Raw genomic sequence first — 27,092 nt, 5'->3', positions numbered from 1 at the left:
GACGGCGGGCGGAGCGGAGCGGAGCGGGGCGGTGTTCCCCCGGCGGCGGGCCGCGCTTCCGGCGGGCGGAGGATTGACAGGCGGCCGGGCCGGGGCCGGGCGGTCAGCGGCGGTAGGTTACCGGCGGGCTGTGGCGCACCGGGGAGCGCAGCCGGGCTTCTTCGTGGCAGCGGGACCCGGGGCCGGCCGCGGGGCCGCGGCGGCCTGGCCTTGGTGCTGCCGGGGTGGGGCTGAGGCTGAGCGGGCGGGCCGGGGCCCCGAAACCCTTGCCCGGGTGTTGCCGAGCCTGGGGAGGGGGGAAGGCGGTTATTTCTGTGGGAGACGCCGAGCCCGGGGAGGGGGGAAGGCGGTTATTTCTGTGGGAGACGCCGAGCCCGGGGAGGGGGGAAGGCGATTATTTCTGTGGGAGACGCTGAGCCCGGGGAGGGGGGAAGGCGGTTATTTCTGTGAGAGACGCCGAGCCCGGGGAGGGGGGAAGGCGGTTATTTCTGTGAGAGACGCCGAGCCAGGGGAGGGGGGAAGGCGGTTATTTCTGTGAGAGACGCCGAGCCAGGGGAGGGGGGAAGGCGGTTATTTCTGTGGGAGACGCCGAGCCCGGGTCGTCGCTGCGGGGCGCGGCGGGGAGAGTCGTCGTCCGCCGCCCCCCGCCCCGGTATTAAGCGCCGCGGGCACCCGGGCGCGGAGAACAGGGGCTCGGAGGCCGCGGGGTTTTTTTTTAGTCACGTCTGTGGTGTTGGGGGTGTAGCTTGCTGCTGGAGCGGGGTACGGGGCCGGGCCGCATCGGGCTGCAGCCTTGTCCCGTCCGCAGCGGCGGCGGAGAGGGGGGGGACACGACAACTTGTCCCTCTCGGTGCCTCACAGCGGGGGCTGCGAAACGTCCCTCCGTTAGGCGGTCGGCACGTAGTGTGGGGACTCGGGGTTTTCTTTTCACAGCGTAAACAGCTAGATCTTGTGAGTCTTTTATTTGAATCTTGAGGTTGGCCGTGGGTTGTCACGGGAGCTCGGTCCGAGGGGATGGGAGAGAATCAGGCGTGTGGTGGGGAGGAGGAGAGGTGCAGCCCCTGTAGGGCTGTTCGTGTCCCCCCCCCCCGTTTCCTCACATGCTCCGCGTGTGATGGGTGAATCCTGCGCGGCACTGATAGCAGCCTCTGTACTTTGTGCTGCAGCTGCGAGGGAAGAAGCAGAGCGCAGCGCTTTTGCTCTCAGACCCTGCAGAGAACCGCTAAGAGGAGGTTGATTGCTGGCTGGGATGGATTTCCAGCGGGCACAGAGGCGGCCTTCAGCACAGGGTTTGAGATGACTGGAGAAGGAAGGCTGCTCATTTAAAAAGCTGTTACAATAATGAAAGACCAAAGAGTTTCCCCGAGCAGTGGTGTGTCTGTCCTGAGTGAGTTGGTCACAGTGAGCCAGACAAAGCCAGTCTGGCTATTGACCCTTCAGTTCTTTCGGGGTAGTACCGGAGTAGCGATGCTCTCAGTGGTATCATCAGTCTTGATGTGAGGGGAGACTTGGGCTGGAACTTTCTCAGTGAGTCTCAGTCCTGGAGCTCATTCACGTGAGTGAGTACTTTGAAGGTCTGCTGCTGAGTAACTGCTCTCTTTTTTTTGCAATGTGCTCGATATTAAGACTATGCCAAAGCGCAGGGGCTTGATTGCTGTGTACAGAAAAACAGACATTTGTGCGAATGAAATGAAACTGGGAGGAGGTGCAAACGGCAGCAGAGTCAGAAAAAAATAATACAGTCACCCCGGAACTGGGATTCCTTTGGGTCTGAGCATTGCTTGTTAATTGGGCAGGGAAGAAGAGGCCACTTGGCTTTTCTAATTCTTTATTGCGTGTAAGTACATGTCCAGATGCGTGGACGTATTTTGATGTGTAGATTTACTTCTGAATTAATCATATATCTGGAAGAAAAACAGGAAAAGGAAACTGCCGAGTAGGTGCAGCATAGAAATAAGTGATGGAAATTAGTGAAACAAACTGCAGATAAAATCAGTCTGCGTGAACCAGCAGCTGCCAAGACTTCATAGATACAAGAGAACTGTCTTCCCTGGGTAAATTCTGGTGGGATCTTGCATAAGGAATCTCCAGCTCAGGATTTGTGTGAAAATTGTATTTTAAAGGGCTGAGGTTTCTCTCCTTCAGCAGAACTTGCTGTTCTCCAGCACATCTCCCTGTTATCAAGAAAGCCAATTTTTCATTAGACAGCAAGTGTTCAAGTTCAAACAGTGTAGGTTCAGAAAACACACTTAAATGCTTGGAAAAAGGGAAACATTTGGCTCTTTAGAGCCTGGCAGTAAGTAAATGCTTCTGATGTCAAGTGTGATTCTTTAGTTTTTAAATGTTTGACTAGGCTTTTTACTTTTTAAATCTAGGTACATCATTTTTCTTACCTTATGATTGACTATAAAGGGCATATCACTTGCATCTTGTCATGACGCCTATCTAAAACAAGTGGGATTCTTAAATTGTGCTAAGTCTGGTGAAATGCTGTTTTCTGACAACCACTTCACTCTTATACTGATACAGACAGACTTTCTGTTCAATGACGAGCCCTGCTTATGGGTCATTTTTGAGTACACAGGTAAAAATCTCATGCAGCTGTGCTGTCAGGAAGTGAAATGTATACCCTTATACCAAGATCCCCAAGTAGTTTCTTACATCCTAACTCCAGGTCTCTCCTTCTCAGTGTCTGCTAGTTCCCAGGCATTTAGAGGATTATGTTTCTCCAAACTGTTCTAGGGTTACCTGATGTAGGACCCTGTGCTTCGGTCTGTTGCGCTGTTGGGAAAGGGCTGGGGAAAATTCTGCAAAAATTCTTCTGGGGCTCTCTGGGAGCTACAGTCTGGTTCGCAAGAAGGACCTGAAATCTGAGAGGTCTTCTGCTCTGGATCCTCCTTCCATTAACATTTCTGCCATGGAGCACTAACCTAGAGCCAAGGAATGGAGCTGCCTGGCTGGCTGTGAAAAGCACGTGGAGGCATCTGGGCAGCCTGGTCTACCTTTCCAAGGGGTAAGGAAGGTTTTGGCAAGAGCGCTATCCACTGGGCTCGCTTTCCAGTGTGGAACTGTAAGGATCCTACTAACGACTTCCTTCTTCCACATGGTGCCACACTAGGATTAATTTTATGCCTTAGGGGAAATCCCCCAGTGCTGTCTAATAACCAGCTCTTCTGCCTCTGATCAAGTGCTGCAAGTTGACTGTGAAGCCAAGCTGTGATCCGTATAGGGAGAAGTGAGGACGCTTGGTGTCTTGCTGGCCCTATGGCAGCACCATCACTGCTCCGTGGGAAGATTTGGATTTGTTCCCTAAGCGCTTCAGGACCTCACTTTGGGGACGCTGTTGCTACTAGGCATCCCCAAGAATCTCACATGAAAGGCATCTCAGTGGATGGCAGCAGTTGAATGTAGGTCCTCTGTCCCCACCAGGGCCGGGAAGTCCCCGGGAGCTGGGAATGCTGAGGGGCTGCCCTGGGGGACCATGGATGCCTCCTTAGCGTGGGGTGCTGGGTTGTGGGGCTGCTGAGCTGCAGCAGGGAATGCTTTAAGCACACTGAGTCATAAGAGTTGGTGCCTGGCGTTGCCATAGAAATTGGATCAACTGCTAGGGGTGGGGAGTCCTTGTCCCTTGGCTCCACTGCTGCGTGGTTCCAGCATGAGCTCACGGTGCAAGGGAACCTGATTTCTTGCTCCTTGTCCCTTTGAGGTTGGAGGAGGTCAGACAGCTATCGCAGCCCTCACCAGAGAGCAGGGAATAATTTTGCTTGGGTCTCTGCTTGGCTGCAGCGGTCAGACCCTGTGTGTTTTCTGTGCTGTCTTGGTGATCCGCTGCCCAGATATCTCTTGCTCTTTCATATTTCGGCAAACTTATTTCATTTGCTTAGCAATAGCTCCCAGTCCTTTGGGAGCCCCAGAGAGGTGAAAACTGGTTGTAAACTGATGAGTAGCAGATAAGGGAGGGCAGGAAGTAATAAGCATGGAGTAGTCCAGAGGGAGGGGGCAAGCACTGAATATCTAATTTCCTGTACTCTCAAAATACATCCCCAAGCTTGGTCACGAGTGTTGCCCTGAGCATGGATGTGATGCCTTCCAGTGCTCAGTCTCTCACAGGTTTTCTCCTCTGTGCTCACAACCGAGTAACTGTTTCATCATCTTCTCTGGATAAATATACACATTCAAGCTCTAGGGATGGAAGATGCTGAACATCGTTGCCCCCCTCCATTCTGCTCAAGGAAATAGCTTTACTGTGAATATAATCTTCCCACACAAAGGCGTTGTGCCTCCTCAGATCGTCTTTGAACTCTTTGCTCTCCTCATAATGCAAAATAAGCACAAACCCGGCTGAGAAACAGCGTTACAGTCTTGCTGATGCAAGGTGTCATTTTGTTTTGCTACAGTTCCTCTTGGCTTGCTGCCTGTTGGCCACTGAATTACTGCCCGTGTGGTCTGTGTGAGCAATCCAGATCTACGTACTTGTCCTTTCCAGAGTTTCCTTGCTTACTTCCAGGACACTGACTTTAGAGGATAACAGCTGTTTCCTAGGGGTTGTCCCTAAGAATTGGTACTCTTAGGAGGTGCTCTGTGCTGCGCTAGCTCATTCCTGGGTTTGACACACCTTCTGCTCCAGGTGAGAGTGAGAAATATTTGCAAGCAGCAGCAAACACACTGACCTGTCTGTTTCTTGGACCCTCTTAATTCTTTGGTCTCCTCAGTATTACGGCATGTTTGGTGAAAAATACTCATTCTAGCAATATGGCTTTAAATTAAAGAGGTGATTCCTGGCTGCTTGCTGTCATGTAGGAGAAGGGACTTGCTGGATGATGCTGAAAGATGAGGGTTGTATGTGTATTGTTCTCCCTGTCTTACTAGCTCAGCCTACAAAATCCTGTTTTAAGAAGCTGTTCACTTCTGTGTTCAGATCCCAGCATGCTGAAGCAGCCACTTCGGTGTTGTTGAGAGCTCTGGCCTCCCTTCTGGTGAGAAGAGGGGGGGTGATTCCTGGGAAAGCTTCCAGCACTGGGCCAACTGTGGAAACAGCTGGGCTTTGTGCCAGCCTTTTGGAGGGAGGGGGAGCTCAGAGCTGGTACAGTGAGTGTATCAAGCAGGGGCTGGTGTAGCCTGTCGCCTTCCTCAGCGTCTCGCTGCTGCTCCTGTTTCAGGAGAGAAACTACTCTCTACAGAGCTGTGGTCAAGCAGAGTCTCGCCGAGAGGGTTGGTAAAGGCTCCTGATGGCCTTCTGATAGCAATAGGCACGAAAGAATCTGACATGAAAGAATCTGTCATATGTCGGTGCTCCTGGCTTGGAGGAGGAGGAGTTGTTCCTGCCTGTGTTAAGGGGGAGGGGAAGTATGATCTCTGGATAAGTAAAGATAAGGGAGGATTTGGGGAAGATCAGCCAGAAGAGGAAGAGCCTCTAAGGGGAGGTAGGCTTGTGATCTCCGTGTCTCACCTAGCAATCTCTGCAGTCCTTGTTCTAGACGCTGCAAAATAAACTGCGGTATTTGGGGACCATGGCTGCAGACCCGCTCTCGGAGCTTCAGGATGACCTGAACTTGGATGATACCAACCAGTCCCTCAGCCAGCTCAAACTGGCCTCCATAGATGATAAGAGCTGGCCAGCAGATGAAGCCCCTGCTTTTCCCAAATCAGGTAAGTATCCTGCTTGTTTGGGGTCTGGGTTTTGGCCAAAAAGGAATTGTTTGTCCTGCAGCACTGTGGTCATGTCTACATCTACAGAGAGCCCCAGCTCTATTTGAAAGCTTTAGAGACGCATTAATCTTGCACCACACCCAAGTGAATTAGCCCTGCCATTGAACAGCACTAAAAAGCTCAGAGCCAGCTGATGTAAACATATTCTTCTCAGTCCTGTGGGTGGCTGCACTTTGGTGCTGACAGTACAGACATGCTGTAAGTCCTTGAGTGTCCTCTGTTATGGTCTCTTGCAAGATAGTTTGGCCTTCCTGAGTGGAAGGGTCTTGAGCTTCCATGTGGGAGGCGGGGCTGGAGATCTGAGTCGTTGCTCTGAAATCCTGTGCTATGGACTGCTGCCCAAAGAGGTCAGGGAAATTAGCTCAGGGGCATATAGGACAGCCATCCATCAAGGGACGATGTTAAGATCCTCCTGCTCTAAAAAAGCCATGATGATGCCCTTGGCACTTGGGTTTTGGTCTTTGTGAATGTTTGTGACACATCTGAACAGTCATTTTTGAGAGGGTGTGCAGTCTGAGGGACATGTATAGACCTCATAGGATTGACAGGTCTCTTTTGAAGTCATTGCTGCTCTTGCCCACTCAGAATTTCAAAGGTGGGTTTCCAAGGTGGACAGGTGCATACCTTAGTCCCTCCCATGTTGAAGAGCCATTTTTTTCTCATCCATCTATCTTTATTGTACCCCTCGCCAAGGTGCTCCAGATCCCTTCTCCTAAGTGCTTGTTCCTTGTGTTTTGTGCAGAGGACTCCAAAGGCTCCCCGGAGCCCATCACTCACCTGCAGTGGGATGATCCCTACTATGATATCGCACGGCACCACATTGTGGAAGTAGCAGGTAGTGATCTTTGTTTTCTCCTTTGATGTCTTTGCAGCTGGGCTGAGGAAGGGTCTTTCTAATGGGTTTGTGGGGGCATCTGCTATATGCCAGGCCCAAGTGGCAATGACAGCTGGCATCGTAGAGGAGCACCAAACTTCTTGAATGTTTGCAATATGTGTAATTTTCTGTTGACCTTGGTTAAACTTGCATTCCTTCTTGGCTCTTACTGTCTTGATTATATTATTAGCTGGACTCGGTTGCTTTTGCTGAATTGTTTTAGATGTGGCACTTGACTATATCCTGAGCACAAGATGTGGTTTTTGCATGATAATGCCACAGAAATTATCTAGTTACACAGTACTGTTGCAAGGTCCTCAGCTGACTGAGTAATCCACAGTAGGTCTGGCAGCTCTCTTACATCTGAATGGCCAGAGCTTGCCATCCTGTCCAGAAACAACATCTATAGAAATCTGAAATAGAGGGAATAGGCCCATGGCACACTGCAAGGAAAGGCTTGATCATTCAGAGTCACAAGCATTCGGATTTTTCTCTGTGGTTGTCTTATCCATATTATTTTAATTACACTAACCCTTGGTGATTTACTGATGGGACCTCCATAAGAAAGAGTTTTGGGGGTAGTTTTTAGGTTGCTGTGGGAAGTCTGAGGAAAGCGTAATCCCAGTTTGTCTTGCGTTCCTTGTTTAAAAAAAAAAAAAAAGCGCCTCTTCAACCTTTTGTGACTTGATTCACACTTCCTCCTTGATTACCTGTAGCCACCTCCTACCCCTCCTATTGCCATTTCTCTGTGCCTTGGTACCTGCCCCACATGTGAATTTACAGCGAAGCAGAGGCGCAAGCTGGAGTCCCCCCTGATTCAGGGTTGTTCTGCAGCGAGGGTTTGACCACAGAGGGAAGATTCACAGGCACTTACCTTGGTAAGAGTTGTCCTGACATCATTCTTCTCTGGGCTGTCTTCTAGAATGAGCTTTCTTTCTCCTAACCTCTCATGTTACATCTTTTGGGGAACAAAAAGATAATGGCACACTCAACACTTTGTTGTTCTTTGTCTTCTGTGTGCCTCTGGCTGCTCGGGTTGACAGACCAGGTGTTTAGCATTTGGGCCATTATGTCTTGTAGATTTGCCACAAGTGCTTTCATTTGCAAATGTGTTACTAACCTTCTTTTCCATGGAGCTGGAGTTTCAGGACTGGGGTTTATAGAGTTCTGCACCCTGGTCTCCCTACTGCTGAAACTGGGAAGGGACAGATGCGTGGACTCCACCATTTCAGTGATAATAGCTCTAATATTTGGAATGCAAATGGCAGAGGTAACTGGTGCTTCTGGACTCTGGGAGCTGGTGAGTTAAATGATACTGTTGTTCACTTCAGACAAAGTGCTTAGCAGAGAGTTTAGATCAGAGACATTGATAAGACTGGAATGTCAGCCCAAACCAAGGATGTACTTTGTGTGCTGCCTTCTGACGTAAGCACCAGTCTTTCTGCGGGATTTCTGTATTGAAGTAACATTTTTTTTTCCCAAGCTCTCTGAATGAAGTATCACTCCAGTGGAGGTGTGTCTCAATGGCTGTTGGAATGCAGCCATTTGACACGTTGTCTAGGATAGCTAATGAAGAATTCTTTAACTTCCTGAAGGGATTTTGGGGTGGTATGATGGCTGACTGGGAGGCGTGCCTGCATTCTGAAAGAGATCTCTTCCCTGTCGTGGTTTAAATTTGTGTTTCTAGTGAGCTCTCTGTCCCTGTCTCTGTACAGTGCAGAAGCAGCTCAGAGAAGCTTCTGTTGTTGGCTGGTCCTGGCCAATTTTCACCGGTAGCTGGTTTATCTGAAAGCCTGTGATGGTCCCACACACAGAACGTGCTGCAATGCCTTTCTTGGCATTGAAAGAGCTAGTAGCACAGCTCCAGATAGCACATGTGCTGCTCCATAGTTTTGAGACTCGCTGTGTCTCATTTCCTGAAAGCAGGATTTATGAAGTTGATCAAAGGGGCCTGAGTTGTAATCTGGGCTCTGGGGTGAAGCTGTTTGTTCAGTTTTCTTGGTCAATAATTAATAACGTTAACTGTTTGGAGAATCAGACAGGGTAATGTTCTCTGGGCTGTTGTTGGAGGCAAACAATCCAGGAAAATCTGGAAGAATCCTATTAGAAGTAGCCTCGAGAATCAAAATCTCACTGGAGGATTAATATGAAACTGTTCGGATCTGGCTCTACTGACAAGTTGTGCTTCTCGGCACCTTCAGGTGCAAGGAATGCTCGCCAGGCTGAGCCTGAAACAAAATAGCTCCATGCCCAGTTCTCTTCTAAATATTAGCAAATGGCAGCAGACCAAGGGTAGTTTTGTCCATTCTGCTGATTTATGAGCTTTCTCTCCCGTGTCCTTCCCTTTTCTGCACTTCAGAGCAGAAAGCATATGGCTAACTCTGTTCCTGCCTTCCCTGAAATATATTCTGGGACGATGATGCTATTTTGAGACAAAAGCAGAAGACTGGTTCCCATCCTTGGGCTGAACTCCATGATCCCAGGGTTATCCTGTGTGGTCAGAAAAGTAATTGCTTCTTGCGGGATGGGTGCGTGGTGTTAATAACTTACTAAAAGCCCGGTTTTGATGACAAAAAGTTAGTGCACTCGTTTTCTATCTGACCTTAATTTCTGATGCAGTTCAAGGCACGCTGGATTTGAATATCCTGGCTATCTGGCCTAAAGAGGGAAAATAATATTGAAAAACATTTTGCAGAATTTACTAGAAAAACAAGGGGTTTGGTTTTGTTTTTCCACTTACAAATAGTGCAGCAGTTTCATGGAGACTCTCCTTTGTGCCCTATGCTCCTGTCTCTTCTGGGGGGACTGGGATCTTCCTGGAAGAGGCTGTCCGTGGGGAAGGAGCAGGCATGTCATTGCTGTCCCGTGCGGTGGTGTGTCACAGGAAGATGGCAGCAAAAGGCATCCAGGTCACAGTTCTGAGGGAATACCATAGCATTGTTATGTATCAGAATATTTTAGTTTTGGGAAACCTTCTTTCGGTTCTGGGATTCAGTGCTTTTCTGAAGAAAAGAGATGATACTCTGCCTGTCCTTTCAGGCCTGCCTTAATGTACGTGGCTCTGGAGATGTCTCTGTGTGGTTGTGCTCTTCTTGACTCCGAGTTCCTCTTTTTGTGAGCATTGTAGCAGAGAAATTCATCTTTGCACGTGGCTAGAATTTGGAGCAGGGGCGGCTTGATTTCACTGCACAAACCACTTCTGCAAACTGTGGTTTTCTTCCTTGCTCACATTACATAGCGTTCGGAGGAGATGCAGGCTTCTGGTTGAAGACTGTTGAGGAACTGTCCCAAATTTCTGTTATGTTTAAGAGTTTCTGTATCCTCCTGCTAATTCTTACATGGCAAAGGTGCTGCTTCCATCTCCTTTGGGGATGAGGCAGACAAGGGTGACATAATCTTGGCCTTGAATTTCAGCGGAGGCTGAATTGCAAGAATATGGCAGGTAGTTAATAACAGTCTGAAGGAGGTCTCTCAAGGTGGCGGTGCCTGCTGGAAACACGGGGCTGTGTGGGAAGAGCATGGCTCTTGACAGCTCACTGGCAATGTGTTCCTTCCTCGTCCTGCCCAGTCCGAAATAACCGGTCTCACCTTTGTGGTCAATATGCAAACCTATAGCTATGAGGTGCATCAGCATTCCCATTTTACACAATAATTGGCTTTCTCCCTTTTGGAATAAGAAAACTGGGGCTTAACATAGGATTGGCCTGTGAATTTTCTGCTGCTGTGGAGGCTAGAAGTTGATGTAGCACTTGTCAGGAGAGCGGCCATCACTATTTACTTCAGCTATGTAGTCCCTGCCTGATGACTTTAAAGCTTTGATGAAGCTCAGAGCATGTTTCTGCTAGTTTTTGTGGGAAATCTGCCTCACACCATTAATCGGCAGTCTGTAGGGCTGCCCTGGCAGAGGAGTCGTGATGCTAGTGTGTGTAAGACCTGCGACTGAAGTGGGAAAGCAAGGCAGAGAGCTGGGGGTGTACCTTCTTGAGTATTACTAGATTGAAACTGCAGTTTCAACAGTATCTTCTTTTCAGTGGTGAATCTGGTACCAAACCTACATGAAAAGCAATGCAGCTCGCTGTTGGCTGCAGGTGCCAAAGTTGTAACTAGTGCTGATTATTTGCTGTTGCCGTCAGTGATTGACATGGGAAGGTTAAATCAATCTTTGAGCACCAGTAGCTGTTGTTTCACTAAGCAGGCAAAAGTAGAAGTTGCAGGCAAAACTTGTGTTGAAATTATGTTGCTGTGTGTCTTTGGTGGCTAATGGGGCTCAGCAAAGGCCTCTGGTAGCAAGGGTCCTTTTCCCTTCCAGTATGGTACATTATTATTGGCTCCATTAATACAGGGTGCCTGCATTTCTGCTGCTTTTGGATGTAGTTTCTGGCTTTGACTTTTTTTTTTTTTTTTTTTTTTTTGTAAAAGAGGATTTGTATGTTTTGGAATGATGAGTTGCTTCTGTGGAATTGGGCCCATCCAAAGCAAGACAAGCTTGTGCGCCATGTTTTGACATGCGAGATCAAGGGAGTGGAGAGTTTCTAAGGGATTCTAAGTTTCTAAGGGAGACCAAGGGAATGGAGAGTTTCTTTCTAGAACCCTGCTCTGCTCAGGCTCCTGTCTTGATGGGCCCATGTGCGTCTGTTGCGTATATAGCTGTGGGAGCGGTGGAAAGGGCATGGCAATAAATGCCTTCATAGACCCCTCCCTGCCCAGAGAAACCTTTTTTCTTTTTTCTAACTAGCAGTTTATGTTCTTTTTAATCAGAATCTACTAATTTTTTTTTTTTTTAAAGCTATGGGTGTGTTGAAGATCTAAATTGTCCTCATCTTCAGCTTATTAGTGACATTTAGCTTCTTGCAAAACAGTCTGTTGGATGTGTTATTCATATGGCATGATGCCATTCTCTATACACTTCTGAAGTTGTTCAAAGGATCTTGACATTCAGAATTAGTTGTGTTTAACCCTTTTAAAGGTGGCAGTATGGCAGTTGCCATTTTGGTGGTAGGGGAAGTGTAACAGTAAGGGCCAGAAATTTGACTATGATTATACAGAATTAGTTGCAAATTCAAGACAGACATTCAGGAATCATGGGTTGCTATTATTACCCCCTCTAATTGTTAGCTAAGGTTGCTGTGGAGAGGAGCTTGGGGGAAAGATGAAGTAGAAGGAGCCTGACTGCTGCAAGACAGCAACGAAATGCATCCCAGCGGCAATCTGGCTAGACTCTGAGACTTTATACTCAAGATTACTTTCTGGGAAAGGGTGCGAAGCTTGGCTTGCTTTAACTTTGTTTCTGTTCCTCCAGACCAGGGTGCACTTGATGGGGCCCAACCAGGTAGGTAGATTTTTTGTGGCACTAACATTTGGTACTGTAGCTGTAGATCATGGTATTCCTTTAGCATGACCGTGGCCTGTAGCTGGACTGTCTCAGGGGAGCCCAAACTTTGCTCAGCCTTAGGCTGCACTGGCAACTTTTCAGGAGTCCAAAGGCTGCACAAAATTATACTCTGAGGGCTGGACCTCTGCCTCAGGCACAGCAGAATCATATGAGCCAAATTTTGTGTGTGGGCTTTACTTTGGGGCTCTTGGGTCTCAGTATAAATCCTGTTCCTCTTCTGTCATGGTGGTGGCCTGCTTGGACCAGTTCAATTGGAACTCAGATTTACCTCCTTGTCATGTGTGCTTTGGAAGTTCATCCTGGGATTGCTTCCTGTTCCTTCATATGATCTGCTGCTGCGCTCACGTGCTAAGCAGCTGGCGCTTAAACTGGATTCTCCAACTGAAAAGAACTGTCACCTATTTCTTCTCCATTTGGCTGCAGAGATGTGTTTTGGAAATTTGTTCCTTATTCTAGCCTGAAGCTGTGCTAGACTGCTCAGTGCTTGCTGAGCATTTGTTAATACTCTCTAGACTTCAGTCCCAAGCCTTAGGAATTTGGCTGCTGATGCTTTCACGCTTCTCAATGTAGATGAAAACTTCTTTTGGTGTGAAATTCTTTCTGCTGTTTCTGAGCAGCAGGCCAAGACCTTCGCATAGTCCATGGAAATGCTGATCCTCACTGCCTCATTAGGTGGGCTCTTCTCCCCCCTTTGCCATATGCTCAGGCATCCTCCCATTTTGCATTCTTTATCTGACACTCTAGTATATTTTGTATCGGAGCTGTAGTGACTTGATAAGGGTTTACGATTCTGGCAGTGTTTGGATGTTGGGAATATCTAGGTGGAAGATGGCATGTATTAAAATACTTCTACTCCTTACCTTCTTTTCCTGAGGGGCTAAATCAACTTCGGAATTCAGCAGGCAACTAAAATCTACTGTGCTTGAACACTGCCCAGCTGTGTCATAAGCTTGGCAGGAACCTGAAATTACATTAGAGAAGTTTTTTACTGACAGTGGCTCTGATAAACATCCTAAGCTTTGTGAAACTTGTGTAGTACTGTTCCAGAATTCTGTAGTGGTGTCCTCTCCTTGACCCTGAACTCTGTTAACTTTGCTGTTTTACCAATAACACTAGCTTTTCGTGGCAAGTTTTATCTGTCTGCGTTCTCTCAGTATCAAAGTACCAGGATATTCCCATTTGAATCTTTCATTGAGGTGGGCCCTCAGCCAAGGGTACCTGATGAAGGTAGGAATGAATGAGCTGGGTGTCTGGACTGCAGTTACGCTGCCAGTGAGTAGTATGACAGCCTCCAATCATGGCATAAAGGTTAACAGATATATTTCTGGAGAAATACCTAGAAATACTTAAGAGGATTTCCAGGTCAAGTGTATATTTTCTGTGTTGGCTGTACAGATTCATTTAACAGAGTCTCCCGTCTCAGGACAGTGCTACCTTGATATGAATTTCTGCTCTGATATGTTTGTATTGCTGCAGGTTTCAATCTGAAACATTAGCCTCAGTATTTAAACTTCAGCCTTTTTAGAAGTATGGTCCTGCACTGATGGCTTGGAACCACAGCAATGATGTTCCTTGCCCCTTGTCTCAAAAGTGCACTGGAAACGCTGCTCTTTGGGTGAGAGGAAAAACTGAGTTTGGGCCTTAAAAGCACCATAACAATGTTCAGGAGAATTATCATGTCCATCAGTGCTACAAGTTAATATCTCTTTAGATGAGCAGCTGTCTTGACTGGAGAGGCTTTGCATATTGGCTACTGTCTTGCTCTTTGTTGTTAAAAAAAAGAAAAGTATCTGAATTACCTCCTATAGGGAGGTAGTTTAATTCCAGTGTAGATTGAAAATATTTTTGAATTACGAATTTACAAAGGTATGCACGTTGTTGGGGTGTTCTGTGAGTACTGATGGTATATAATTGTTTCTTTTTTGGTTTGTTGTTAACTATTGAGCGTTCCTCATCTGGGAGAGGTAGGAGACAACCTGAAAAGCTGAGTGAGTACTTCATGGTCTATAGTTGCGTTCAATGGAAACTTTAGCTATTTGCAATTGCAAACAAGGGCTGAAAACCTACATACATAAGATTAATATTGCAAACAGGAAAGCAAACAGTACAAGGGATGGAGCATCTGGGAAAGATCAAACACCATAAAAACTTGTTCAGTTGGAGGCAGAGAGGCCACCTGCAGGCAGTTTCCTCCAACAGCCAGGAATGCATGGAATGGGCTTTAGGTTCTTGTTTATAATTTGGAACAACTGACTGTTCAGCTTTGATGCTGAATTTTGAATTTTGTCATGTCTGGAGGAACCAGACTGATCTGATATATGTCAGGTGGAAACAAGATTGGCAGTTGGTTGTTTTGAAAGTGTCTATGTTAACAGGCTGAGCTCAGTGTGGTGAAACTGGAGTGAAACCCAGAACTCAGTAATGGGCGTGCTGGTTCCTGTGTAGGTCTCATGCATAAATTCATTCTGATTTGGAAGGCAAAATGGACCACTCCTTTTTCAGTCATCCAGGGGACTATAGCTTAACTTCTGGTGTACTTGGCCCTGGAAATTAACCAGGGGAAACATGGCTGGCATCTCCCCTTTGGCAGAATCATGGATTGTCTGTTTTTTCTTTACCAGCGATCCCAGACCTTTTCACCAAGGCTATATGAGGAACGAGATTCTAGACTTTACATAGGCCCTGCTGTGGGCTTTCACGTCATTCCAGAGGAAGGTGTTTTAAGCTATGTGGTTCCTGACTTGTGACTTGTCAGGTCTGGAAATTAGTGCCCAGGAGCCTGAGCTGAGTGTGTGGCCACCCAGAACATCGCATGAACATGGTGCTGTACTGCAGTTCTTCACAGCCAAGGCCTGCCTTGATCAAGCTTGCAATCTGCTTCCGGCCCTCAGACCATCCACTCTGGTGCGAAATGCAGCCTCTCAGTTAACTGAAGATAGCACCCATTCTGACTTTAGTACAGAGCTATGATCTGCAAAGATCTGTAGTCTTTCTGGCCATTCTCTTTCATCACTACAAAACTCAGCGGATTCTCAGATGCTACCATCTTCTTGCTGCTCTGTGCAGGCAGGACCCTTTGTCTTCCAGATAGAGTCATATGAGTGGCTCAAGACCAGTGGGAAGAGTCACAATATGCCATATTCCCTGCCCAGGACTTTGTAGCCTGCACCTTTGTTTTATAGACAGCTTATGTGCATTAGACCCAGCCCTAAAGCTCACAGCAAGCTACCAAGAAACTCTGGGCTAGGCAGAGAGTGGGCTACCGTGGGATATGCAATGTGATGTTGGTCTTGTGGCCTGGCTGTGACTGTACCTGGTTGTTCCAGATGAGCCTTGCATCACTCTCTCCTAGTCCTGCATTCTGGGTCATGCGTCCTCCCTAATTGCCCCTTACCTCCGCATGTGTATGTCAATGTGATGGCCTATGCCACCCCTTTCCTGGTCTGTACCTAGTGCTGCCTCAGTGTCCCTAGCTTTTGTAGAGGTTCTGGCTTGTGTGCATCAGTAAATTCTGTCTCTTGTGTTGTCTGGTGAGTGACTTGAAAATGGGACTTGCGAGGGAAAAATATAAGTGGACAAGTAGCAAGAGAGTCTATTCTTCTGGCCAGGAAGGGGGTAAAAGAGGGTTAGTGGCATCTTAATGTCACGGCCGGCGTATGTGAGTTCTCTGGCTGCCATTTGCAGCACCAAGTGGTCATCTGTTACTAGCAGGCGGTGTTCCCAGAAACCTCAGGTTTGCTGTTCTGGGGTTCAGTTTGAGATCTCAGTTGCTGCACAGCGAGTGTAACCAAGTGGTAGCTGAGGGCCAGAGCCCATGCAAAGGTGAGAAAATGGCTGCATGCTCTGAATATTGTAAATCAGTGTGGGGAAAAGGATATATTTCAAGAGGAATGGTGTATTGTAGGGCTGTCCCGCATAAGTAGCGATCCTTGCTGCTGTTCTGTGCTGTGGTCTGTATGAGATGGTTGTGCCATAGGGGAGGAAGGAGGGTGGTGTTGAGTATAACCTCAGTAGCCCGTTCCACTGCCCTGTGCTCCTTCTGCTTGACAAGAAAACATAGCTCTTGGAGCAGGGTGAATAGCAAGAAAGATGGGAAGACTTTAACCCTTCACACTAAAGGAACCATTTCATCTCCACTGGTGCTGAAAAGCAAGTAATCCTTATGGAAATGGATTGGGTGTTATGTCTGGGAGAGAACCAGACTTTCCCTCAAACTCTGTGTGTCCGAAAGATTTGTGACCTGGTTCTTACCTAATCTCTCAATCCCCCTAGCATGTCTGCTAAGCTTGTCCATGCCCATCTGCTCAGGTTTTGTTCACGGGGCTGAGATCTCTGCTGGCAGAAGTCCACTGACCTATGAAGACTTGCTTTGGAAAAAACTTGGCTGCTTGTCTCTGAAGCCTCAAGTGGTGGCTGGGAGTGCCCTCCCCGAGATGAGGGTGCTTTATGGGTTATTTGACTCCAGTGTTATGGGGACTGTTTTCTGCTGGTTTTTCACATAGAATGGCTTTGTTGTGCTGCACTTTAAAGCTCCATCCAGTTCAGGTTGGAAAAATATCTCTGTGGATGGAAAATCTAGGAAGCGGTGAACAGCTTATTCTGCAATCCCCCTGGAGAATCCAGCAGCCCTACTTGGTCCTTCTGTAGAAGAGGCTTACGATGATGCTTGCTTCTCATCTCTGGGATGTGGCTGGGACTGCCCTGTTTCTAGGAATATCTTGGTTTCCAGGGTATGAAATGGCTTTGTTCTGTGTGCAGGACTAAACTTCAGGTGAAGCAAGAAACAAATGCACCAGACCACAAGCAGTTAGTCTGGGACCATGTGCAGGACGGAAGGAAGGAGTGGTTATTGTGCCTGTGAGGGGCAGTTTTCCCTGTGTCTCCCTGGGCACACGTGCATCAGGAGCAGTGCCCAGGGACAGCCGTTGCAGGATTAATGCTCTGAGTGCTCTGTTCTGTACTTGAGGCCTCCATCCCTACGTGCCCTGAGGCATCCTGGCTTCCAATCCTTCCTCTTCTTTCAGGGCTGCAGCACGGACTCTGTTTTCCACTTGCGTTGTTGACTTGCCTGGCCCTTGGTGTTGGGTTTCTGCTTCCATACTAGGCCCATGGTAACTCTGCTGAAAATCAGGTTTAGCTTTCCTGGCAGTTGTGGCAATCCAGACTTCTGCCTTGTTATGGCAGTTTCCCGTTCTCTGTTTACCCCTTGCTGCCAAGAGCACAGTGTAGTCCTTAAACTCCCTGTAATCTCTGGCATTTTGTCTGCAGGTGATGACAAATACGGAAGGAAAGTAATTTTGTTCAGTGCCTGCCGGATGCCCCCAAGTCATCAACTTGATCACGTGAAACTGCTGGGGTGAGTAGCGTCATAGGAGGCTGCTGTTAACTTCTTAAGCCTGACATAACTCCCAGGTGCTGGATTCCTGGGGCCAGATCTATCTGCAGTAACTTCTTCAGCTGGACACGTCCTCCCAAAGTGCTTACCTCCATTGCTGGGGATGCAAATCCTCTGTTACGGCACACAAAATGAGTCCCAAAGGGAGGAAGAGCCTCTGTGGCAGAGCATGAAGCGAGTTCAGCAGTTGTCTCTTCTCAGGTACCTGAAATTCACGCTGGACCAGTATGTGGAGAGTGATTACACACTGGTGTACCTGCACCACGGCCTGACCAGTGAGAACAAGCCATCCCTGAGCTGGCTGCGGGATGCCTACAGGGAATTTGATCGCAAGTGAGTAAGGCTGCAGCAAGCAAGGATATAACATGCTGTTCTGTAGCCTAACACAGAAGATCTTCCCCAGGCCCCCCATGTAGCTTGGTGATCATAATTTACTGTCACTTATTTCTGCTGCTTATTGAGGTGAGTTGTTGTTTAATGCAGGCTGAATCCATGGGATAAACAGCTCCTTCTGTAGTTACATCCTTTAGGCCAACAGGCAGGCAGCAAAACCAGGACCAGGGCAAGTGTGTCAGCCGCGTGGTGTAATTGTTGCTTCTTGATGAGGCTGCTCACTGCTTCTCGGTGAATCTTGGAATAGTACAGCGTGCCCTTAGGCTGCTGAGTAGCCTGACACAGCTATGAAGCATGGGAGAGCAGAGGCCGTGGGTGCTGGCAAGTGGAGAGGCTTGGTGCAAAAGGAATGGAGCACCCAGGGTGCCTTAATCTTGTGGAAAGGTTGGCTCCTCTGCTTAAAGTGCAGCTCATCGTTACTTCGCTTCTCTTGGCAGGTACAAGAAGAACATCAAAGCCTTGTATATTGTGCACCCAACCATGTTCATCAAGACCCTGCTGATTCTCTTCAAGCCTCTGATCAGGTAGGAAGCACTACAGGAGGCTCACCCGCATCCTCAGACTGCAGGGGAATAATGGGGCATTCTCAGTGGGGTACAAGATGAGCCCAGGCTGCCAAGCCTACCCTGAAGTCTCTCACCCTATGCTATCTTCTCCTATTTCTGAGCTCAGAAATATTCAGACACAAGCAGTACTGCTTTGGGAACCTACAGAGTTTGCAGTTCTGTGCTGCTCCCTTTCTATCTGGCTAAGTAGAAGTAAAGTGTTGCAGGCTCTGCTAATAATGAAAAAGGAAGTGAGAGTATCCGTCCAAATTATATTTAATTCATTGTGTTCATGCTGAAATTCTAACTCTGTAAAATAATTGAAAACAAAACCTGCTCTGAAATTAGGAAGGAGAAATCCAGTGGTTTAGGAAGCCTGCTGCTGCTAGGGCTTCTAACATGAGTTGGAAAGTCTTGGCATCTCCTGGTAAAATATATGGAGTTGGAGAGCTATGTGGGTGACATCTCTGCTGCTCAGCCATACCTGCCCCTTTGCCCCGTTGATGTCTCTTGCAGACCCCTGCTCTCCTTGCCTGTGAAAAGTCCATTCTGATACTGAGTTTCCTGATTCCTCACATACCTACTTTTCTCTTGTTTTTCAGCTTTAAGTTTGGACGAAAGATTTTTTATGTGAACTTCCTTAGTGAGCTGGAGGAGTATGTGAAGCTGGAACAGTTGGGGATCCCAAGCCAAGTGCTGAAGTGAGAATGCTGCCTGTCTCCCATTTGCTTAGGGCTCTGTGAGAGGAGACTTTTCTGGAGGAATGGCAACGGGAGGAAGAGATTGTTCCACTCAGGCAGTGGTTTTGGAGGGAGTGGTGACAAATTGACTGTTGTTTCTCTCCATGCTCCTTCCTGTGTGTCCTTAGCCCCAGTGCCCAGTTCTGTCCTTGAGTTAAAAATCCTCCTTCAGTGGAGCACCAATCCTGCCTCTCCCACTCACCCCTCAGGGGCTTTCTGCAAGGTGCTGACCTTAACACTGACCTGGAGCTTGTGGTGTGCATCTGCTGCATCTGGGCACCTGCTTTGCTCACTCTGCACAGTTCAGCTTGTCTTTGGGGCTTCCCAAAGTTGCCACAATCTCGGTCCTACCAGATTGATTCCCTGTCCCTAACACATACATGCAACTGTCTCATCACAAGCAGTGCTGTCCTGGTCTCCTGCCCATGCTGTCTGTCATTCTCAGCTACTCCAGCTCCTGATTCCAGATAGATATTCTGTTCTCCCTGCTTTTTTCTGGCAACCAGATGTTTGTTCTTGTTGCCCCTGTGCTCCAGAGCTGCCTGTCCTGTTTTTGCATAGGTGGAATCAACCATGCTAGGCAGGAGCTGTTACCAGTGGGTGTGCAGTGGGTCAAGTGTAGCGTGGGGTTCGTGCTCTTTCTGGGAGGTGGAGTGGCTTTTTACTAGTCTGTGTTTTGCTGTAGGTATGATGAATATCTGAGATCTCTGCAGAAACCTTCACAAGTGCCCCAGAAGCCAACACCCCCGCGCCCACCGCTGCCAAACCAGCAGTTTGGAGTCTCGCTCCAGCAGTGAGTATCTCTGGATTGTGTTGCTTTTGCCCTGACTTGCTTGATATGAGGTCACTGTATTTACAACTGAACAGCAGCAAAAGTGGCTGTAAAATTTCTTGCAGTTCAGACTACCTACAAAGCTTTAATCATTCTTCTGAGGAACTGTGCACTCATGTCCAGATCCTGACTGACTCAGTTCAGTTCCACCCTCTTGATTCCCTGGCTAGATTGTATCTAAATTAGGATAAGATTTTTTCTGCAACTAAGGGTCACTAAGGGAGGAGCAAAATAAGGGCCATGGGGATGGCTTTATGCCACTAGAAACTTCCTTTAAGCAAAGCAAGTCTGTAGGAGGCTGATGGAGGTGTCTTTAGGGCTGTGCTATTTTGATTGAGCAGTGCTGCAGATCTGTTACTTATTTTGTTCCGTATCATAAATTCTATTTTTAAAGCACTTCTTCTCACCCTTGTACTGATTCCCATCCCCCCCATTCTTGCATGGTGACACAGGCAAACACAAACACTGGCAAGGGCTAGTGATACTGGCTAAGCGTTGCAGGTATTTTTAACTTTGAGTGTGATTTTTGCCTCCTCGGCGAATGAGGAGGAGCCAGTACTGTGTGGCCAGACAGATCCTCTGAAGCAATCTGGGAGCACATTCCCCAGCTTCAACACAACATTTCCAAATGTAACTCCCATGATGCTGTGTGCCTGAGCTTGTTAGTAGCCTGTGAGGGGTGAACAGCTCCATGCTATCAAGTGGTATAGTCAATCCAATGTGAGGGTGGCAGCGAACACCTTGGCATCACTAGGTCTTCCCTGACAGCCATTGGGTTGATATATCTTCCATTACAAAAGTGGGGAGGGTAAACTTACCCCATATATATTTCTCTCGTGTGTCAGCTTTCTGCCCTTGCTCCTATGGGGAAGTAAAAAGGAAGCTTAACCCTTTTCACCTGTTTCATAACTAGCAGCCTTGCCTTCTGGGAACCCCTTTGCCCTGGCATCTATAGGCTATGATTTTTACAGAAGAGAAATATTCCTGTGGTGTAGTAATGAGCTCATACTTGCTCCAGTGAATGATGTAGCATAATGGGTGAAGAGGAGAGAAGGCTGGAATAATGGACGAACCAGGGACTGGGATAGCAAGATCCTATGTGGTAGAGCTTGTGGGGGCAACTTCAAGATTCAGGGGCTGCATGCAGGGCAGGGAGGACCAGTCATTTTTAACCTTTTGTCTCTTCCCACAGTCTCAGGGAGAAGAACCCTGATCAGTCTCCTGTTCCTCTGGTGGTCAGAGACACCATTGCTCATTTGCAGGAGCATGGTAAGTGTTCAGGGGAAGTTGCAGCCCCTCTTAATTCCATGTCAGTGGCCTCTCCTCCACCCAAGTTCCCATCCAGAGTGTGGTAAGATAAAGAACAGCAGTCTAGAATAAAGTTTAAAGGCCTGAACTAGGTGAGTTAGCTTTCAAGAGAGATTGTGCAGGGCTTAGGAGACCTCTTTCTTCCAGTTGTCCATACTCCCCCTTGTATAAGAGCAGCAAGCTGCTCATTGTGTCCTTTGCCTGGTAGCAGTAGCAGAAAGAATTGCCATACTGTAAAAAAGGGACTTGCTGATATCTGTCTGAATGCCCCACAGCATGGATTTGTGATTAAGACCAGCGTTTTTGGAGACTCACATGGCTGATCTTTCTTCTCCGTCTGCTCTCACTTCACAGCTCTTGCTACAGAGGGGATTTTCCGGAGATCAGCAAATACACAGGTTGTCAGGGAGGTGCAGCAAAAATACAACATGGGTAAGTACCCAAACTCAGCAGAGCCCCTCTCATTCCTGAACTACTACTGTCCAACTGGAATTGTGTTGGAACTAGTCTATCATGGCTCCTGTCCTTCTCTGATAGGCCTCTAGGTGAGGCCCCACCAGGGTACGACCTGAGTTGCAAGGGAAAAGCATCTGACACTTCTGCTGCGTGGAAAGCATATTCCTTCCCACTGATGTTCCTCTCGCTGCCCTTTTCCTTCCTGAAAATTTCCCTGTTTCTCAGGGTGGGATATACCATCTTGGTCTCGTTATACTGGAGGGACTGGAGATGACCAGGAAGAAACTTGGTCATCTGTTTCATTTGATGACTTCTAAAGATGTAGTGCTGGATTCAGCAGTGCTTTGCATATGCTTTTGGGACACGTTTTTCTACTCTGCTAGATGATGTGGTGCTTCAGTACCCTCTCTGTCTTCTTTAAAATACTGCTTCCCTAGTTCTGGACTCTGACCACTATGTACCATTCTTTGGAGGAGGTCCTACTTTGACCAGTGAGCATTGAGTCTCTGCTCTGCTTTCTCAGGTGTGCCTGTAGATTTCCAGCAGTATGAAGATGTCCACCTCCCTGCTGTGATTCTCAAGACCTTCTTGAGGGAGCTACCTGAGCCCCTCCTCACTTTTGGCCTCTACAGCCACGTTGTCAGCTTCCAGAGTGAGTTGTAACAAGAGTGTGCTACTCCTTGAATGTTGCACTGGCCAAGGGCAAAGATATCTTTTGCAGGGGGGGCAGTTCTGCATGGGATACCCTGTGACTGCAAACAGGGCTTTCATCAAGGTGGGTGCTGAGGATTCCTCATGGACTTGCTTGTCCTGTCTCTCTTGATTTTTAGGTGTAGAAGAGGTGAATCGTGTGGATGTTGTTCGCAAAACACTCCAGACTCTGCCAGAAGAAAACTACCAAGTGCTCCGTTTACTGACAGCCTTTCTGGTGCAGGTGAGCTGCTCCGAAGGTGGGCAGTCGTATTCTAGTTCAGTTGCCAGTGCCTTGCATCAGCTTTTTGACTCCCTGCTCCCTCTTTGCCTTTGAGAGGCAACAAGTCTAAAGCTAGGAAATTGCCTTTCTTTACCTTATGTTCTTGTTATATAGAGATCAAGAATGATCATGATGAACTAGCCTAAGCAGTTGCTTCTCATAACTCTGAGAGGTGCAGGCAGGCAGTAAGCCCATGTGGTCTGTACCACGGAGGCTGGAAGCTCCCCAGCGTGGAAGTACAACTGCAAAATATCTGAATAGAAGATTAGACTAGAAGAGGGGTCTCAGATCCGCCCTACAGAACTTTCTGCTGCCAGGGCAGCCACTGCAAGGCTATTCTAGCAAGAGGGAAGATCATTTTGTTTTGAGTGGTGATCTGGACTCTAGAGATACTGGCTGACAGTGCTCTTGGTCCTATTGTTATGGTATGGCGTGGTGGTTAATCCATAGTGGCAAATGGCAAGGTGCTGCTCCTCACCTCCTGAATGCTGGATGTCATGTGTGTTCCCCCCAGCTGCCTTCTGGCACTGCGCCTTCAGCTTCTCTCCTCCCATTTGCCCTTGGGAGTCTGTCAGCTCTGGCTTTGGGGAGGGTAGAGGGCAGCTGCTGTATTGTTCTGTAGGATTCACAATGGTCTCTTTCCTTCCCACGTAGGTCTCTGCTCACAGTGACAGAAACAAGATGACAAACACCAACCTGGCAGTTGTGTTTGGCCCAAATCTGCTGTGGGCCAAAGATGTAGCCATCACACTAAAAGCCATCAACCCAATCAATACCTTTACCAAGTTCCTGCTGGACCACCAGAAGGAGCTCTTTGAGGATGTGGAGGCCTGAATCCAGGCCAGCCCACACCACCACACTGTGCCCACCTTCCACCTTCTTTCCCACCTTGTCTTGGAGCTGTGACCAAGCTGTCTCCAGCGCAAAGGGACCATTGATCCTCTGGGTGATGAGCAGAACGAGGGCTGTGGAGATGGTGGAGAAAGCGTGTACGTACGTAAGCGAGCAGGAGACCTGCTGCTCCGGATGGGGAGGGGAGCTGGTCTCCCAGCTGCTGAGAGTGGAGTCCTAACCCACCTGCCAGTCTGTGCAGCTCCTCCAGGGCTCATCACCAGTCTGCTGCCCTATCAGATGACCTGCCTTCCTTTCCTCCTTCCCTCACATGCAGTTTTTCTGCCCTCCTGGTCCCTTCCTCAGCAAAGATCTTCTTTCTTTAAGCTCCCAATAGCCCCAGCTCACCCCCCTCGCCTCAGCTGGGCTGTCTGGGCTAGGGCAGGCTTGCTGGGTTTTGTGTGGCAGAGATGTTCTTGCTGCGAGTGCCATCTCTCAGCACTGGATGTGCATTCTGCCTTTCCCCAGAGGCACCTAAAGCAGGGAAGGGAGCCAGGCGGCCCATGTGCTTCAGGTAGCAGCATGTCCTGCACTTGCAAACACCCACTCCAGACCCCATGCTTTTGGCAGGCAAGTGAAGGACAGGCTCACGGCACGTGGGCTGTATTACCTGTCAGACTCCAATACAAGGAAGCTGAATTTAGCCCAAACCCCTCTGGGATCACCGGCTCCAGATACTAGTCAGTGTTTGCTGGGGTGTAGTGGGTGAAGTGCCTCCCATAGTTACCCAGCTCGGGCGTGTTTGTCCCTCCAGCAGCATTTCCAGCCCGGCTGGGAAGGTTCGTGCCAGACCTGGCTGTGCGGGGAGGGGGAGGTTGGCGGGGGCTCTTTGACAGCTGGTGAGCCTGGGTGGCAGGGAGCCAGTGCCCTGGTGGCACTGAACTGCTGAACGCTAAGAGGATCGCTGCCTTTCCCTGCGGCAGCAGCACAAGGCCTTTTACTCCTCTGTCAGGCATGTGTATCTGTGCTGACTGGCACAGACCGCCTTGGTTAGTTGTCTTTTTGAGTAGACCTTTCCCCAGCACAGTGTAACAGAGAGCATGGCCTTTAGGGAAGGTCTAGGGACTGGGGCTAACGCTCACCCTGGAGTGCATCAGGCCCGGATTATGAATTTCTGCCCAGGTGCCGAGCGCTCATGTGCCAAAGCTGTGAGGGAACAGCTATTCCATGCCAAGGGCCTTTGCCCCATCTCCTCCTCGGTTCATTCCTTCCTTCCGTCCTACCTTGGAAGCCTGGTCAGATGCATCCTGTATGGTCTGGGCACGGCTGGAGAGATCGGGTTGTCCACAAAGCAGGCTCAGAGCGGGGTGAGCCTTGCCCAAAGCAGCTGCAATACTGTTAGGGCATCACTGTTGGTTTTGGGTTGCAGCATTCCCGTTACCTGAGCTAAAAGGGATCCCTCTCCTTAGCCTGGGCCTGGCAGGGTGTTAGCAGGGAGCTTCTAGCCTTAGTTCACTGGTGTGTTTTTATCTTTTTAACTTGTGCCCTGGATGCCTGGGCCAGGTCTCCCTGCTGCATCTGGCCACAGGGACAAATCTTTTGGACCAAGCAGAACTAATTTTTAAAAAGCTACTGGATGCTAAATAGAATTTGCTTTTTCATAATATTTTAGTCTGCCTTTAACACTGACCAAAGGGCGGTGCCCCAGTTGTAATCAAAATAAGTGACATCTGCTGCAGGAATCATGGAAATTGCTCTTTCTGCTAAGCTCTGGAATGGCGATGGGTGCGAACATAGGCAGCTCTGCAGGGCAGCACAGGTCCAGCCAGCTGGCTCAGAGGAGGTACACCAACACGTGGGTGGGAACAGTGAGCATTACTGAGGCTGGAGCAAGAGATATTGTAGGAGAGGGCTGGGTCTGATCCCTTCTAGATACTGGGGGACTTTGCCCTGTGGAGGCTACGAGGCTGCTTAGTCTCCCACTGCCAAGAGTAGGAGTCTTCCCTGTTTGGCCAGGATATGAATTGTTTCAGCCTGAACAATTCACAGCAGTAACCAAATAAATGTTTTGGAGGTAGGGATACTCAGCTCCTAATTCACCTGTGATCTCTGCTAGAGTAAGTTAGTAGGGCTGATGTGCTGTGGAGGAGTAATCTCCTGGGATGGACAGTGTGGAGAGAGATGTACTTGCCCCAGTGTTTGTTTTAAGAGGCAAGGCTTTCTGGACAGCCCGGGAGGAGCGTGGAGGCTGAGGGAGCCCATTGCAGCCCCTTTTTCCCTGCAGGCACCCCGCTCTGTGTAGGCTTTGGTATGGGGGGAAGACTTGGTGCTCTGATCTGCAGCTGACACTGGCCTCGCTTATATCCCCCTAGAGAAAAGGCAAACCCAGCTAACTTCTCCTGGGACAAACAAACTCAAGGTTGGCAACTTGGAACGGAAAGTGCCTGTGTGTCAGGGCACGAGGCCTTGGCTCCCTGGGGAGGGTGGCACGTTCCAGCCCTGCAGAGCAGCAAGGACCATTCCCTGTCCTGTAGCGAGAGAAGTGCTGGGGGTGAGCAGGGATTGCTGCAAGTGTTCTGGCTGGAGTTTGTTTGGTGGGTGCTTTTTTTTTTTGGCCTTTTTTTTTTTTTTTTTTTTTTTTTTTTTTTTTTTTTTTTTTTTTTAGTAAATTCTTGAGCTAATGTTTCCTTTTTTAACAAAATGGAGACTGGTGCATCCCCTGCAGGCAGGGATAAAAGCCTGCTCCAGTTCAGTGCCTGCAGGGAGCAGATTTGGAGGGTGTTCAGGAAGCTGCTACTGCTCATGGTGGGAAAATGCAAATCCTGGAAGGGACCCAGTGTAAATATCCCCTTTCCTCTGCTGCTCCTCGTGCTGGAGCTGCTGGGAGCCCTGGAGCAGGCACAGTAACCAGGGTTGCTTTGCTTCTGCAGTCTGCTCTCCTGAATGCCTTCTATTGAAATATCCCTCCTGTGACTTGAGCAAGGAACTGGCCTGGGCCTGCCTGCAGCCCAGGGGGTTAAATTCCCTCCTCGCCTGGTCAGCCTCCTCACACAGGCAGGGTGCTGGCTGGGCTGGGTTTCACTGCCATGTATAGGTGGGGGGCTGTATCTGATTTAGGGCGCTGGTCTTTGTCGGTTTTCTCCTCGCTGTAGAGTTGCCCAAGGGTCTCTTCCCTGGCTCGTCGTTCAGGTTAGCTATTAGCCATTTCTCCCTGTGGGGGTACTTGCTCCACTTCAACCCTCTGCTTTTTAGCACCTAGACCATTCCCCTCTGCTAAGCCTCCTGCTGTCTTAACGGCCTCTGATCACTCCCTGCTCCCTGGCCCAAGCTATGTCCTGACACCAGAGCTTTTGGGTGGTGCAGGGGGGCTGGGGCCATCTTGGATGCCTTGTGGCAATTTTTGCTAATTTGAGAGAGCCGAGGGCCCTTTTGGTCCCTCTTTCCTCTTCTATGCGCAGGGGCTCCTGTGCAAAATTTTTGGCTTTGCTTTTGTTGCTGGTGTTCGCTGTTTTCTTTTCTGTTGATGTTCATCAGGTGCAGGGCTGGGGTTTTCATGGTTCACATTGTTTATTTCCTTCTAATCTGCACCAATCTTATATTTCACAGTTTGCACTTTTTGTATTTCAATAAAAGTCAAAATGTAA

General features: G+C 48.6%; 1 protein-coding gene across 5 annotated transcripts; it reads left to right on the top strand.

Annotated features, from left to right (window-relative positions):
* The first annotated feature begins 57 nt into the window (after positions 1-57).
* Positions 58-27,092, top strand: ARHGAP1 (Rho GTPase activating protein 1). 5 transcript variants are annotated; one of them, XM_030007287.2, is made up of 14 exons: positions 58-112; positions 5,466-5,649; positions 6,452-6,544; positions 11,883-11,912; positions 17,244-17,331; positions 17,572-17,703; positions 18,201-18,287; positions 18,911-19,009; positions 19,734-19,841; positions 21,073-21,149; positions 21,543-21,620; positions 22,168-22,296; positions 22,475-22,578; positions 23,272-27,092. In XM_030007287.2, the coding sequence occupies exons 2-14, from the start codon at positions 5,511-5,513 to the stop codon at positions 23,449-23,451; spliced, it is 1,344 nt and encodes a 447-aa protein (XP_029863147.1). In that variant the 5' UTR covers positions 58-112; positions 5,466-5,510; the 3' UTR covers positions 23,452-27,092. The 5 variants fall into 5 exon arrangements, with proteins under 5 accessions (XP_029863147.1, XP_029863148.1, XP_040983018.1 ...); XM_030007288.2 differs by lacking the exon at positions 58-112 and adding an exon at positions 4,801-4,976; XM_030007289.2 differs by lacking the exon at positions 58-112 and adding an exon at positions 4,998-5,211.

Source organism: Aquila chrysaetos, chromosome 2, assembly GCF_900496995.4.
Source record: "Aquila chrysaetos chrysaetos chromosome 2, bAquChr1.4, whole genome shotgun sequence".
Classification (NCBI taxonomy): domain Eukaryota; kingdom Metazoa; phylum Chordata; class Aves; order Accipitriformes; family Accipitridae; genus Aquila; species Aquila chrysaetos.
The sequence above is the reverse complement of the archived record's forward strand: the minus strand, read 5'-3'. Positions and strand labels throughout refer to the sequence as shown.